The sequence below is a fragment of the Mauremys mutica genome, chromosome 4 (genome assembly GCF_020497125.1).
Source record: "Mauremys mutica isolate MM-2020 ecotype Southern chromosome 4, ASM2049712v1, whole genome shotgun sequence".
Taxonomy (NCBI): Eukaryota; Metazoa; Chordata; order Testudines; family Geoemydidae; genus Mauremys; species Mauremys mutica.
In genome coordinates this window covers 114,602,349-114,618,942 of record NC_059075.1, presented here as the reverse complement: position 1 = coordinate 114,618,942, position 16,594 = coordinate 114,602,349, and the positions used below count along the sequence as shown (strand labels likewise).

General features: G+C 38.3%; 1 protein-coding gene across 1 annotated transcript; it reads right to left on the bottom strand.

Annotated features, from left to right (window-relative positions):
* Positions 1 to 817: 817 nt before the first annotated feature.
* On the bottom strand, positions 818 to 11,457 carry GAL (galanin and GMAP prepropeptide). Its single transcript, XM_045015970.1, has 6 exons — positions 11,160 to 11,457; positions 10,629 to 10,709; positions 9,839 to 9,893; positions 8,027 to 8,113; positions 4,845 to 4,922; positions 818 to 1,098 (listed from the first exon to the last, which is right to left on the bottom strand). Exons 2-6 carry the CDS (start codon positions 10,707 to 10,709, stop codon positions 1,046 to 1,048), a joined length of 354 nt encoding a protein of 117 aa, XP_044871905.1. The 5' UTR covers positions 11,160 to 11,457; the 3' UTR covers positions 818 to 1,045.
* Between the last annotated feature and the right edge of the window lie 5,137 nt (positions 11,458 to 16,594).

Below are 16,594 nucleotides of genomic sequence, written 5' to 3'. Positions count from 1 at the left end.
GTTGCAGCCAGGGGTGGCTCTAGCTTTTTTGCCGCCTCAAGCATGGCAGTTAGGCAGCCTTTGGCGGCTTGCCTGCGGGAGGTTCCCGGTCCTGCGAATCCAGTGGCTTGCCTGCAGGAGGTCCGCCGGTCCTGCGGCTTCAGCATACCTGCCGCCGAATTGCCGCTGAATCCGCGGGACTGGCGGACCTCCCGCAGGCAAGCTGCCGAAGGTTGTCTGACTGCCACCCTCACAGGGACCAGCCGGGCACCCCTCAGAGCTTGCCACCCCAGGAACACGCTTGGAGCGCTAGTGCCTGGAGCTGCCGCTGGTTGCAGCCCTATAGCCTGCATCCAGCTTGGGGAGGATTACATCTTCTCTAACTTAGTTCCATAGTTCTTTCCGCAGGGCTTGATTCTGTAAGTGCTGGGCCCTCTGACCTTGATCCAAAAAAGCTCTTTAAGCATATGAGTAGCCTTATTGACAACACTGGGGCCAAGTCTACCATATGGACGCCATAGCAGCACAGTTACAGCACCATCGTTTTGGAGCTGTAGCGCTGTATTGGAGAAGATTCCTTCAGCAACAGAAGGGGTTTTTCCATCACAGTAGAGCTCCACCTTATCGAGCGATTGTAGCTAGACTGATGGAAGCATTCTTCCGTTGATCTAGCTGCATTGACACAGGGGGTTGAGTTGACACAGCTACAGTGCTCAGGCTTAGGAGGGTTTGTATACTTAAAGTTAAACATGCATTTAATATACTACATATTGTGCATTATAATGTATGTACTTTGAAAACACGCTATTGTAAGGAAAATGAAACAAAATACAGCTGCTCTTTTTTTATTTTACCCCTTAAAGAAATTTTTTTTTAATCAAGGCAAAAATCTTACATTGTAACTTCACAGAAAAAAAACAAAACGGAAAAGGTCAGAAAGTAGTTTACCATGTGTAACTCTGTATAAGAGTAATGTAAACAATAATCACCATCTTCTGTTCATTTAAAGCTCTGTTTAGAGTTTAGTCTTCATTTACAATACAATGAAGTATAAATACATTATTTTTCAGGACTGATTTGTTTCTTCTGATGAAAGTAGATTATCTAGTGCCCCAGCCTCTGTGAAGGGGAAAAAAGAAAAACGCAGTCATGATTTTTAGCAACAAATAGTTAAGTGCAAAGTTTAGTATTAACAATTAATTCCTTAAAAAAAAACAAAAAACCAACCTTATGATTGCTAAACTTTCTTACTTTGCTTCCCTTCAACCACAGATGAGACAATAGGCTTTTCATGGCTCATTTCTAGGTTATTTACTGTTTCTTTTGAATATTAATAAATCATAACTGCCTGTTATAATTTACAGTATTTTAAAAAAAACCTTCCACATCAAGCTTGATGTTTTGATTCATATCACTGAATATTAGTATCATAAGATTTAATATTGCTTGATGAAGTTTGATCCTGCAATTGGCTCAGGCTGGGCAGACCCCTGCACCGAGCCAGTTTCAGCATTGGAGCCTAAAAGGCCAACTGTGATAGTGACCTCCAAGAAATCACTTGTGAGGGTGTTGTTATAAATATGCCCCTTTTCTTTAAGATGGAAGTATATTAATTATCTGAATAATCATGATTGTTAAACATCTCTAAAACGGATTATTTTGAGAAAGAAAATGCATAAATCAATATATTTAGTGTAATAAACTTACATTTGAGTAGATGTGTAAAAAGCACTTATATTACATTATTGGACTGAAATTTTTTTTTAAATCAAATTTTGATTTGGTGTACATATTCATGTCAAGATCTTGCCGATAGCCATTGTTAGCTAAAAATGTAGCACCACTTGCTAATGTTCTGTGTTTTGTAGCTCTGGAGTACCAGTTCTGCAACACCGAAAAGCCATTGTGCACAATCCAGTGGATTTGGTTTTTGTGTAGTCTCAAGGTTGATGGTAACAGTAAGGAGGAGCATGTAACTGTGCAAGAGTAAAAAGAGCAGACCAAGTAATTGTTACACAAAAAGTCACAGTTCAGCCCCTGGTTGACACTTGCTCCATGGGGAAAGTAATTGGTATCAGCTCTTTACTGGGTGCATATTACTTATCCCTCCATGCTGGCTCAGTTTGCGGAGATCAGGGCTCAGCCTATTCCCCAGCCCTGCCCAGTCATTCCTACTCAGGAGGCTGCTCTGACCCCCACATTGGGACATAGCTTACACAGGGGAGTACAGAAATGTCTACATTGCACTGGCATATAAACACCAGCTGACCAATATTAAGTCAGGATCTACTTGGGCTTTCATTTAGCACTCTTAGAGACTCAGGCCTAAATAATCCTCCTCTGAATGGAAACTAACTCATCTGCAGTAAGCATATGAGTAGTCTTATTGACAGCACTGGGGCCATGTCTACCCTATGTAGGGTGACCAGATCAGGATCAATACCCCTGATCATGGATGTCCCAAGAGACACCCTCTCTTAGCCATTTATGCTTTCAAGCTGTTTATGCTGTGACTGCTGTTCCCAACTTGTGGGTGGATTCACCAATACTGACTTTCCACTCCCTCACTTGGGAATAGCCCATGTATGGGTAAGTAGGGCCCTCAAACAATAGTTATTTCAAGTGGCTACCCTGTAAATATGGATTTGGACAGATGCTCATTGTTCAGTTAACACGGAGAAACAGCACTGAAAGATTGGGAGAATAAAGATTTTTAGAGTATTGTATGAATGTTTGAAAATGTTATTTTAGATCCATGTAATCTATCAGAGGAGTAAAAATGTTGAATGGAAAAATACTCATACTCCCCACAGAGACTAAGTAAACATTCTCTGCAGGAATTGGGAAGAGAAATGGAACCACCCTCTCCCAGCCCAGAGCTTGGAACAGCTGCATAATTACTACTAAGCCTCCAGAGACCAGAGACTCACCTTCCAAACAGATCCACTGATTTTAATGGAATACCCTCTGAAAGCTACTTCTCAAAATGAGGATAGCAGATTTGGGCTGCAGTTTTGCATATTAGAACATTTCTGTAAAAATGTCAATTGTTTTTTAAAAAGGAGTTTTTTTGTGCAGTTAATCCACATTAATGTTATTATACAGCAAAACCAGGGTTATCTGGACAACTCTGTTATCCCAAACATGGTCATGTCCTACCATGACATTTTAGAGATTTTAGGAAAACTGAAGATATTTTCAAGCTTTGATTGTATTAACTTATTCAACATGCTTCATGAGATTCAGGTAAGCCAAGATGTGCTGTGTTTGAAAAATGCTTGAGAATGGCACAAAATCTTAGGTTTGCTTTTGGACTGAGGCTGGACAGTTGAAATATTCTCAATCCCTGGAAATGACAGTACTGCTAAAAGATCCTTAACTATACCATTCAAACAAATACAGTCTCTATAGACTATGCAGTGTAGTTTAGTTAACACTGGTTGTATTTTAATATTTACAGTAGTCTTAGCAGAGGATTTTTCTGAACCAACACAGATCATTTTAGAAAATGCCAAAACTGTCCAGAGTTTAATTTATAAAATTCATAGAATCTTGAACAGACTTGAAAAGATATTCACAGTAAAGTGAAATTAATAAAATACAAATGTCTCATTCCAGTGCATTAAATTAAAATAAAAACACAGCACCTGTAATTTTATCTAACAATACTTTAATTGCTATGAAAGTATCTATAATTCATTATATTCAAAGGTAGGGATTTATAGAGAAGACGTGACAGAATTGGTGACTTTTGAATGAAAGATTCATCATGCTTGCCATTAGGAAGATTAAAGGCATGTATTGTGGGTTTTTTTCTCCTAATGCAAATCACTTTCTAAATATTTTGAATGTAGTAGAGTTGAAAGAAGCAATTCTATATTGGCTGAAAATTTGAAAAAAGTATATTTAAATAAATTAATTTACTTTGCCTGAAATTTTCTGAAAAAAACATGAAGACCTTCAAAATTATAATAGAGGTCTATTAACCACTCAGGTTTTCTGTTTGCTTGATGCTATAATAAAGTCATAATCCTTAGAGGTCTCAGTCCTACAGGTCCTACATAGACAGTTCTCCAGTATTTCACAGTTGCCACACAGGTGAGTGATGTCACAATTTCAGGGAATATGACTTCACCAGTGTCCAAATGGAGGGAAAATTTCCTTTGTCACTGTCTTACGCAAATGTAAAACTTGATAATGATAAACTTTGAAACATCTCCTTTTGTTCAGTTTTTTAAATAAGAGTAAAAATATTGACCCTATTAAAGATAGTTCAAACAGTTTTGGCAGTTGTCATTTTGGGGATTGTTCCTGCTTTGAGCAGGGGGTTGGACTAGATGACCTCCTGAGGTCCCTTCCAACCCTGATATTCTATAATACAGGCTCCAAGCAGGATCAGGACCCCTCTGTGCTAGGCACTATACACATGCATAATGAAAAGATGGTTCCTGCACCAAGGAGCTTACAGTCAACATCTCAATCCTGCAACCACTTAGTCATACACTTAACGTCATGGACTTCTGTGACACTACTTGTATGTTGAACTTTAAGCATCTCCATAAGTGTTTTGTGGGAGCAGGCTCTTAGTAGTTTCTTCCAGATGTAAATCAATTATTTGTTAATGTGGATATTCAGTGATATCGTTTCAGCACATTTTGTTCTAGGAGTTATGTCAAACATAATCAAGCCCATTCTCCAGTGATGCTCAAAGTCGCACAATTTAAATATGAATCTACAGTTATATATTCAATCCCAGGCCTGCAGCTCTTATTCAAGAGTTTTGTCCAAGTAAGAATTACAGAAATCAGTTCCTCACTGACTGTCTTTTAAAAGTATAGTTTTATTTCACAGAGAGCTTTACTAACCTTTAAGATGCAAGTAAGTCAAAAATTCAATTACTGTGCGTACAACATTGTCATCAACCACTGGTCTCCCAAGATTACCTAGAAAACATTTATTGGATATTTAATGTATATATAGTATGAATATTTGCTTATACAACTTTAGTCACAATAGTGAATGTAAGAATTCAGAAAAATCTGTGAAACTACATTTCATTTTAAAAGTTCAGTGCAAAAACAGAGAGCCAGATTTTCTCCTGCACTGAAATACAGTTGGTGCAAGAATGGGGTGACATCAGGGAGCTTGTTACAGTTCCCTAATTCTGGAGCTTCTGTACTAATGTAAATTAAAGCAGCCTTCAGGTTATTTGGCTTACAGTGCTTGTAAGGTCCTGCAGGGCTGTCTGTGGAGCTTGTAAATTCTGCAACGCCAGTCAAGAAGTTTATATCTGATGAGACCTCAGAGACTCAGATTTCCGGAGAAAATAGATCCGGATTTATTCACCCAATTTTATTGAAAATAGTCCACTGCATTAGTTCCCCTTGAACATATAAACAATTACCATTTAAGACAAACTTTACAAGAAGCCACTACATTCTGCAAGTGAAAAATATGTTTTTCAAAATACCTAATTCAATTCCAGTGAAACTTAAAAAGTGTCTCCATTGAATAGGGTCTGCATGAGAAATTTCAGGTGCAAAGGAGATTTTCAGAGTTGATGGAAGGAGTTTGCTTAAATGAAGTTTATAAGAAACTAGGTTACAATCTTTAGGTCCCATCCTGCAAAGTGCTGAGCACTATCAACTTGGGGTGACTTCATTGGGAAGCCACATCTGCAGTTCCACAATGTATAGTTTCCAGATCATGTATTTTACAAAGGAACTGTCTACACGCCCACAGCTGGAAAATACTTCTTACTGACTCACTGTATTACTAGATTAGAGTGCACTAACTGTCCCTTTCATCAATATTTCAGAGTAGCAAAATATATTATACCCACCCCACGTACAACCATAACCAGAAACGAACTAATTGTCTTCAACAGACTTGTACCACTTATGGGAGACGATTCAATGTTCTCCTACTAATAAGTAATAAGCAAAGAACCTTACCTGAATTTTGGACCTTTGTTGACTATCAGATGTGTCTATTGTACTGTCAGGGTTTGAGTTAGATTGTAAGTTCCTTGGAGCAGGACTCTATCTTCCCCTGTTAGTACAATGCTGAGCACAGGAACAACTATCAGCCTTCTTGGGATTGGAGTGAAAATGGATCTCATTTTGAGATTCCTTAACAGAGGACTAGATCATGTCTTTTGATCCATACATAGGGCTCTTGCCATGTGTGGATCACTCCCTCACTATACAGAAAAGAGTCACAACAGCTTCTCGACCCCATAAAGAGTTATCTGTGTGTCTGGAGACCTGTGCAGATTAGAAGGAATCAAGCAGTGGGTTGACCAGGCAAAGAATGGGTAGGTCAAGAGAAGGTCCTGAGGAGGGGACCTATAGGTTATACTTAAAAATTCACACATGCACCTGACTCTGTCATGGGGAATCCCCTCCTTTAAGGGAGGCCTCAGCTGTGCTACCAAGTAGCAGGGCTTGAGATTCTGTAGCAGCACAGAGCCTCCATATGTATGTCCAGAAAGGAGAGGGTGGTATATCCTACTCTTCCAGTGGAAGACGTCAGAGGAAGTGCTGATGGGAATTTCACAGCATTTGCTGCCTTAACATGGTGTTGCCATGTAGGTGTGATCTAGATATGAAACTGTGATTCTATAAAGCAAAAGCTACCTGCTGATAAGCTGTATTGTGTTTAATTATGAATGATCAAGTGAGAGTTGGTTCTTATATCAATGTTTAGAAATGGTGTGTTCCTGTTAATAAGCTCCAGCTGAGTACCTGCTTTAACTCATTGACTTGATCACATCACATATACATACACACACACACACACACATACACACACACACACACACACACACACACTATTACAAATTGATATTGGAAATTCTATACAAAGTGTTTAAAATGGAACACCCCAATAAATGGCAACTAAAAAACAAACAAAAAAAAGTTTGCCTCTGTAGACGCTCCCCAGCTGCCTCTAGCATCATTCACCCTTTGTCTAGGAATACAATCTGAGTATTTTTTTAGTTCAACAAATAAGTTTCAAATATACCAAGAAAAGGAAATGGCTTTTGTATTGGTCTAAATATTTGCTTAGAGAAAATAAGGTATTTTGAACAAAGTAACATTTTTGCATACCAATACATAGGAATTAGATTAACCATAAAATTAAATGCTTTAGGATGTACACTTAGGCAAGAATTTTGAACCATTACCATTAGCATAAAGTAGAAAAATTTTTACAATACAAACAAGGGTTATAAAAAACAGGGACGATGTACTGTAAGGATCTGATCCTGAGAAGTACAGAGCACTCAACTCCCATTGAGCTCAGAGTTGTGAATGCTCAGCACCTCTCAGGATTAAGGGCCTGTTCCAAAACCCATTGCATTAAATAGAAAGACTCCTACTGACTTCGTTAAGCTTGGGATCAGGCCCTAAGTCTTCTAATTGAAACAATTTATCTTGTTTAATTATGGAAAAATTACACAATTATACTTGAGATGGGGTTATTATGAGAAATCCATTTCTCAAAAACCAGCTCCATACAGCATTATCAACAACAGCTTTCAGTTCTATGTTGGTATGACAAAAGGTGTCTCTTGTTTCTATAACTTTCCCTAATGTATGATCTCCCTAATATCATCCCTTACTGATCACACTCCTGGGCTAATCAGTTAGGACTCCTAAGTGTCCGAAAGGACTTGAAAGCTTTGTTTTGAACATATATAAAGAAAAAGGTAGGATTTAAAGTCAAATATGTTAATTTGGATAAAATGAAGGAAAACTCAAAAGCTTCTGTCTTGCCAGTCAATGTATGACTCTGCATTTTGAACTAATACACATAATTCAGGTCATGATCTCCAAACTCTGGTGTCTGTGAGCCAAATTTTGCTTTCCTTTCCTCATATGAATATTCTCATTGACTTCAATGGGACTACTCATGTATGTTAAGTACATTGTCCTGCCTACAAGAAAGCTTAAGCTTCCATTTAGGGTGACAATAACTCAAACGTAGTAAATAAAATGCTATATACAGAAGCACAAACTCTTGGCTTTCATAATTTCATTACCTATTTTTATATCCTCTTCAGGCTGTATCTCACGTTTACCAGCTAGGCCATGTTTGTCAATAAAAGATCTGTGATTATCTACTGCATCTGTTAAATAAATTAGAAATAAAGAGTTAATTTCATTTACAGTCTCCCAGGTTGATTTTGATGGATTTTATTGAACTAGGTCAAAGAGATTTAAAAGTGACTCTCTTTATAGCCTTCTTTTCATTTGTCCACGAGAACATGATGGATTGTTGATGGAATAATATACAATTAGTGAATCAAAGGAATCATATTCTTTAATAAGCTTATTAAAGAATTAAGGCATTTTATAATTGTGTATTTAGTTTATATCCAGTAAGGGCCCATTCCTATATTGCTTGCACTCCCAAACTCTTCCTGAATTCAGTGGGAGTTTTGGGTGTACAGGGAATGCAGAGTTGGACCATTCATTTGTGATTTAGGAATGTGGTTTTGCTACTCTTTCCTCTTTTTAAGAAAAAAAAGTTGCCAACTACCGGTAATTTGTTTAAAAGTAAACTGCAATTAGTTTACATGAATAACCTCCAAAAACTATCTTACATTCCCCAGGTGCCTCTTCTCTCCCCCTTGCAATGGGCATTTCCTTTATCAGTAAAAGCTGATCAATACGACCTGCAACAGAGGATGATGCCTATTATCCAGTCTTAGAGAAATGGCACTCAGCAAATATATGCCCCCATTACAGAATGGCATGTATGTCTTGCAACACAGTCTTTTCTGGCATTGCTGCTTTAAGGCAAATATACTTACAAACATTTACAGAATCAATAAATACATCAAAGGTGCATACATTTATATCCCAAGGTCAGTTACAAAAAGTGAATAATAAAGGAAAGAGAGAGACAGTTATGATCCTTATATGGACAGTGGTATTAATTATCTGTAATGTTTATCATATACTATAAAGGGTGAAATTAGGCAACCCCCAGAAATATTAAACATAAAAAGTAGTAAATGGTAGGTATAAGTGTCTGTATGTTTTATGCCTCTCAGCATCTTGAAAACCTTGGGTAAAAATAAATGACAATTAAGTCAGCTACAAATAGTTTTAAAGGATGACTTTTTAGCCAATTGGGACACCTTCATACTTTTCTGGAAACCTGCACTTTATGTTTTCAGCCTCTCAGACATTGGTCTTTGTTTTTAATTACAAAATGGAATTAAGTATTTTCCTCTTGTAAATTACTGATATTTATTTACAATCTCAGAGTTTGTTTTGTCCAAGAATAGTATCAGAAGACTATGCATCTGGGCATTTAGCGTGAAATCTTGGCCCCACTGAGTTCAGTGGCAAAACTGCCACTGATTTCAATGGGGCCCAATTTCACCCACAGTATTTCCCCCTTGACTGATCTCCAAAATTCCATAAAATGTTATCACTACTTTGCAAGGCAAATGCCCTTAGATTCTATACAATTAATTATTATTATTGTATAATTGGAGGTAAAGCTACTATTTTAGAGTAATAAGATGTTTGCCACCTAAGAATTACAACTCATTAGCACTCTAAGAATACACAAATGTGTAATTCCATATAATTTATTGCCTTTACATGGCGTTGCTTTTGAAGAGGAAGTTTAAATTCTATTTGTTTCTATCCCAGGCTTCAGTTGTGTAACTAACTGAAGGGTCTCTGAAATAACACTCTTTAGTTTTACGTAAGTACGTTTAAACAAAAATTACTTTAATAGCCAGATTAGTGGGTAGCACACTCATGGCAGACAATAGGCATCAAGTGACCATTTTAAATAGAATTTTAAAATATAGAAAATTAAATATTTGACTTACGTGGCCCAAGTAGGTAACCAGCACTATTCAAAGTCCAGCCCCTCTTTTCTTTTGCCTTACAGAGGGAAAAAGTGCAGTTAGATTATTTATTGCATGATTTACATAATACTTTCTGAAAAAAAGAAACATTAATCTGGGAGATTGGTTTGTGCAAACAGATTCATTAGGGTTTCTAATGAGCTGATATTTTTTGATTAATAAAAAATATTATTTCAGTCTGGGTGAAACCCTGGCCTCACTGAAGTCAATGGCAAAACTGCCATTGACTTCAGCGTGACCAGGATTTTGACCCTATATAGACAAAACTGCAAATCACACAATGCATTATACATTTTAAACCTTACAAGTTATAATAAATGTGATCTGCGCCCAATCTGCTTTACTGAAAAGTATATACATTTCCCTCTAGATACTTGTTTGGATTTACACAATTTGTCATTTTATCTCAGCTGTTTATATTTTGTAAGCTTCATGTAAGACAAAAGAATTCCTTGGTTTTTTTCCTAAGTAAGATGGCCATTCATTGAACTTCACTATATAACACTAATAACCCTTGTTTTGTTTAACAACTTTGCAGCACATTTGTCGTAAGTAGATGAACAATTGGGAATATTGGACATTTTAATACTCATCCACCATCCAAAATATTCTCTGGCACTTGCTTTGTTTTGCTCTGCCCTATATGTAACCAGAGTGCCCGTTAGTGTAGAGTTTACTGGTACTTGTCAGCTGAGACACTGAGTGAGCATGTCTAATGGATAGAGCCCCTGTAAATGAAATTTATACTTACAGATAAAACGAGTCCAAATGTCTCTGAGAGGGTGGCGCAAAAGATCAAAGAGAGAAACAGGAGACTAGTCCACCTCTGCATCTGAAAGGAGACCACAAACGCTCGGAGTTAGTTGCTTTGCCTTCCAGTTTGGGATCCCAGGTAGGAGGGTTGAAATCGACTTAGGTTCCCACAGGAACCTGATGCCTTAAGAAACATCGAGATAGGAGGAACTTATGAAAAGGAAGGGTGTGTATCCGGGGGTGAGTCCTGTGCATCTGAAAGTTCAGGAAGGAACGGCAGAGAATGTCAAATCCTAAGAAAGCAGGAACACCCCCAAAATCGGAGACAGGGGTGGAATCTGACCGCAGTGGGGCACGGAGACAGATCAGCTTTTACAATACCTGCCCCCTTTCCCACTTCTACACACAAGTCATTGCAGTCACTAATATGGGGTGTCAGAAGGGAAGGCGTCCAGGGTCTAAGATTTCATGTACCTGAAATTTAAATACCTCCTAGAAGGCAAAGGGGCTAAAAATAAGGAGAAAGTACCTTGAGTTGGGGTGCGCTGCTCTGTTCTTCACTGCGCGGGTTCAGTCCTGGCTGGCAGTGGGGCAGGGAGCTGTCCGCAGGCTGCTCTGGGGAACGGATGGTCACAGCTGGGACTCCTCACTGCATGACCCTGGTACGCTCACTGAGTAGGGGATGCAGTGGAGTGGGGGGCTGCAGTGCCTGTAAGCCCAAGACCGCTCCCCCTCCGCTATTTATGGGTTGCAGCGCAACTTTGCAGGCGCGGCTCTCTCCCAGGGGAGAATCGAGAGCCGCCCACATCCCCGGGTCATTTCCCCTCGCCAAGTCACTGCATTAGGAAGGGCAAAAATTACAGCAATTCAATTAGAGGCATTTGGAAGCAAGATGTGGGCTGCAGATAGATAACAGCCTGGCCAATTACCTTTCATTACGCCTGGGTTGGACACTGGCTAGCAGTGAAAAGAGCTCTGTTCTACTAGACAGCCTGGCCTGCCTTCTATCTTTCTCCTGAAACTTCAGAAGTTCTTTGTTGTTGTTTGAGAATAAGGAACGGTAAATTGAACACAGCCCCCTCTTTGGAGAATCAGGTACAGAAGCAGAGCTAAATGGAAAAGGCTCTGTATTATGCTGGCTAATAAGACTCGTATCCTTGTCAATTACAGTATTTGTTATTACATTCAAGAACACAGAGTCCCCCCCACCTTTCTCTGGGAGCCTCATGAATCTCTCTTCAGTCCAGACAGACACTATTGGTTTCTTTTAAAATTCCTTTGAATCATTCTGTTTACTCTAGCATCAGAGCAAAAGGAACTGGAGGAAAACTGAGTTATTTTACTTACCTAAAAACTTCAAAGTGTTAAAGGGGGAGCCCTTTAGAAATATATTCTGTTTATTTCTTGTCTGGACTACAGCTTGGTGACATTTTGCATCTAAAATGTAAGCGTTCTTTTTCTCAAGTTTTTGTGAAAAAGTAATATAAACTCACCCCTCTACCTTTATACCCCACATGTTCACTTTTGGACATTTTAGTTCTACTGGTTTTTCTTATCTTAAATATAGTTATAGTCAGATGATCAAAATAACACAACGGGGATTCCAAATTTTGTTTCCCTCAATGATTGCCAGATAAAATTTGCTCAGTTTAAAAGGCATACACTGAGTTTTCTAACTAGTGGTCCTGCAAACTCCTTTTGAGAACTGAAAACTACATTGAGAGCTTTCTACATTACCACAAATTTGCTGGTAATTTAATTTTATTGTGCAAGATTGACTAGACACTACCTCACTCTTCTACAGGGCTTAGGGTATGCTGTGCCATAGGAATAAACATGTGGAAGGATGGGGTTTTTGAACAGTGTGAGATACAGTATCTCTGATAGTTTTAAAGGCAGGTAGTGTTTTTACTAGAGTGTAGCAAAACCCAGGATAGAGGAAGAGGTCATATCTTGGTCTAGGTCTCCCCACTACCTGCAATTATGTTTTCCCTGTGACAGGAGAAGCAGGGCTATATTAGTTTAAGCATGTCACTAGAACCCTGATGTAAAAATGCAGCTCTACAGTCTTATATGGATAATTTGGGAATAGTTTATTTCTTGCCATATTTAAATATGAATGCACATCAATGTGAAGAGTAAACTTTGCAAATCTTATTCAACACTTCATGTCATTTACTGGGGATATTCTGTCAGCCAGGACCTGCATGACCATTAGAATTCAGACTAGATAGATGTGTAAAAGCATCTGGGAAATAGCAAAATAATTTTTGCAAAGTGCCTTTTATTTTAACTTCTCCAATGAAGCATTTTTTACTGAAATTGTCTAGCGTTCATCAGTTACTTTCATTTCTAACTTTAAGGCTATTGTATGACACAAAATGTTTTCTTTGTGTATTAAAATAAAAGGACAAAGGTGTGAAAAACTAAATTCAAGAGGCATTATAATAAAAATGCATTAATTTTGCTATCTTTAGCTGCATTTGTTCTACATGTCCCTCTCAAATGTATTTGGGACAATGTATTTTTAACTTGTGACTCTTATTCTCTTTTATCAGCATAATTCTTGCATCGATTTGTCAAATTATGTCATAAAAAAATCTCCTCATCTTTGTTGGAATCAAAAGTAGATGAAAGCCTCTTTATACTCTCAAAGGCTTAATCCATCATTTCCCCATTATACATTTTGTCTAAACCTATATCTTCAGGTTAGTGTCAATTACATAATTTTACCAGTCATTCCTGCAATTGCTGTTATTTTCTCAATTTTCCCTGTCAATAATGTTATTAGTCTTTATTATTATTTATTATTATTCTGTAGGAATTATAAAACTTACTCCTCAGGCAGAAGAATTGGAAATTAGTCTTAAACCTGCTTTTCTATATAATCTTAAAAAGCAGACATTTGTCTGGGTAAATTATCACTTTTATCACTGGGATGATCTTCCCACATGTCCATTTATTTATGTATTTATTGGTGGAAAGGGCTTCATGTAGTTTGCAGTGATTGTTAAAATTATGTCTGGTACTGAGCAGAATTTTGCCATCAAACAACACTCTAACAGGCCTGATCCAAACCCCACTTAAGTCAATGGGAGTCTCTCCACTGAGTTCTGTGGGTTTTGGATTAGGTCCAGCAGCACAGATTTGGAAATAAAACTGTATCTAAAAATCTGTAATTCTATACATGAGGGGTTGGATGGTTTTAATTTATTGTACAACTATCTCTCACAAAAAATACATAACTACAGTATTCTATAATATATTGCATCTTAACATATTACTGTTTAAGTAAGTGGTATTTCATAAATCAGGAAAAAATGGGCTGCTATTTTTGGAACAGTGAAAAAATTCAACTATTTTTCCTTGGCAAGTCTTAGAATTGTGAAACAAAAACATGACTTGGTCTAGTGAATTGTTGTAGTGGTTGCTACTAGAGGCAAGGGATGTGCGTTCAGGCTTCTTGTTACTTGAATTCGCACATTTACAGGGCTTGTAGCAGAAAAACAGAATGCTCTGTCCCTAGGAAAAGTCAGCTCCTTGTATTGCTTGAGTCACCTGTTTTTTCTCTAGCACTCTGTAATACAACTGTGAGATATACCACTCTTCATTTTTCACCAATCTAAGGAACAGCCATTTATTGTTACTCTATTTCCTATAACTAGTTTTGAATATATTGTAATGGTGGGAATCACCAGGTGGCACTGCTACACATAATTTTATACATTTTTCTTAGTATCATGTGAGCAGTTTTTGAATACCTGCTGTACAGTTGTTAGTTTTGTGATGTAATTTCTTGTGTGAGGAGCTGTTGCACACAGTAAGAGAGTCTGTTTTCTGCTTTAATCTAACTAAACTCAGTTCAATGTACAGAGTTGGCTCTGGTGTTTGGGCTGAGATTTCTGAAAGGGAGGTTTGCTAGCATGCTATTTATGATCACCTGTATTCAAGGACTGCTGTACATAATGTAAAATAAACAACATGTACTAAGGAAATACACACACTCTGCATAACTGATTTGTCCTCCAACCAGAAGCCTATTTGCTAGGCCCCAACATCTATTACCATTAAGGATAGGGGCTAAAATATGATACGTCTTTGCCCCTTATCCTGCAGTGATGTGTTTCTCTTAATAGATTCTTGTGCAGGTTAGGAGTTTTACAAAGCCATTAAAGGGAAAATTTGTAGACCTAGTTCCTGATTCACCACTGTTATTCCAGTTTTTGTCAGTGTATTGCCTTTGATTTCAAGAGAGTTATACCATCTGAAAACTAGAACAGTGTTGAATCAAGCCCTTGGTGTGAAAAGTTCTGGCAAGTTTAATGATAAAGTCAGAGGGATGGCAGGAGGAGGCAAGCTAGTCGGGGATAAAACAGAAGAGGGGCCCAGAAGTTGGGAAGAAGTGATAGAAGTGAACCTTGCAAATGTGATTGGGGCCCAGGAGCTGGGATGGTATGGCAAAAGGGAGTCAGGTCAGCACGATGGGTGAAGGGAAGGAGTTGGGCCAATGGGTGGTGGCATTTATACATTTTGGGAACATTTTGTAGAGATGGATAAAATGGAGCCAAAATCAGGACCAGATTCTGACTCTCTTATTCCAAAAGTAGTCCCATGAAAATCAGTGGGACTACTTGGGGAGTAAGATACTAGTTAATGTGAATAAAGGTATCAGAATGTGGTTCTTAGAAGTTATACCTGCAAGACATCTTCATAAAATATCCAGCCCTATAAGGGACACTTTTAACATCTTTCTGAAACTCCAAATACATTACACCCAGTGAATCCCCTTTTATTCAGTATTTTACTAAGTGTTCAAAGAATCTCTGCAAGTGAAAGAAACACAATTTAATCTTGGAGGAGATGGGCTGATTTGATTGCAGCAAAATATACGTATCTAAACGTTGAAAGAGTAATTAATTATACTGAATTTTATTTCTGGAAAAAAGGGGAGGGTCAGCTGTTTAATTCACAGGATAAGGCCTAGGTGCAGTGTTGAAGGTAGATCAAATCTTCTTTCAAGCATCCAGCACAAGTAACTGAAATAGGTACTGAAGAACTCTGCAAGGAGAAATTCTCCTCCCGCAGGCTACAAAGCTGCTCTATAGCTGTTGTTTGAGCTTGAAGGATGACTTGGTGACTGGCAACTTGAAAATACATGAAAGTCATGTTGAATAAGTGCAAGGCAGGCACATTGAAAGGAACCATTTGAACTACTCATAGATATTGCTGGGTTGTAAATTAACTGCAACCACTCCGGGAAAAGAGTTGCAGATGGGAGGGGCAGTCACTGAGGACAGCTCAATGAATGCATCTGCACAGTGATAGTCAAAAAGGACACTGACTACTGTTTGAGGGTGCCTGAATTACTGAGTTTGGTGTACATGATGATGCATTTCCTAGAAGGGATGTGAGGTATAAGGTAATTTGTGAGTTGAAAACAGGTATAAAGTTATGGCGTGGGGGAGGAGGTAAAAGTTGTGATTAAGAATGGAGTGGTTTGTTGAGGTGGGATGAGGATGGTTTATTGGGTATTATCAGTTGGATCCGGTTTGATTGTGTGTATATGATCTCCATTATAAATACAATGGTGTTTGTTGTTTCTTCTTATTTTAAGGGTATTTGTATGCGGTGGAGATTTTCTGGATTTTAATGTTAATCTGTACCGAATGGCAGGAGAACCAAAGGTATTGAGCACTATCCCTCAGGCAGACCTTTCCCCTTACCTAGTCTTGGCAGCTGGATCACTGACAGAAGAGGGTATAGTTCCTATGTACCTGGAGGTGGGATTGAAGTTTTTCTCTCATCTGATTGGGGGCCTTTTGATGTGGAGCTTTAACATGTTCTGTAAAGCCTTCTGGATCTAGTGCTTTGTCCTGGAGGTGCTTCCTTGAGAACCCAGCTGTGACAGTTCTATCTCTTCAATGGTTGAGAAGACTAAGCAATGCAGTGATGAGTTAGGGATGT

Bases quoted from the DNA above. Each gene is read 5' to 3' on its own strand.
- GAL (XM_045015970.1), bottom strand. From the start codon at position 10,709: ATGCAGAGGTGGACTAGTCTCCTGTTTCTCTCTTTGATCTTTTGCGCC. The intron at 9,894-10,628 runs GTAAGTATAAAT...TCCCTCTGTAAG, and splicing joins CATTTGGACTCGTTTTATCT to GCAAAAGAAAAGAGGGGCTG. The intron at 1,099-4,844 runs GTTAGTAAAGCT...TCCCCTTCACAG, and splicing joins GACTTACTTGCATCTTAAAG to AGGCTGGGGCACTAGATAAT.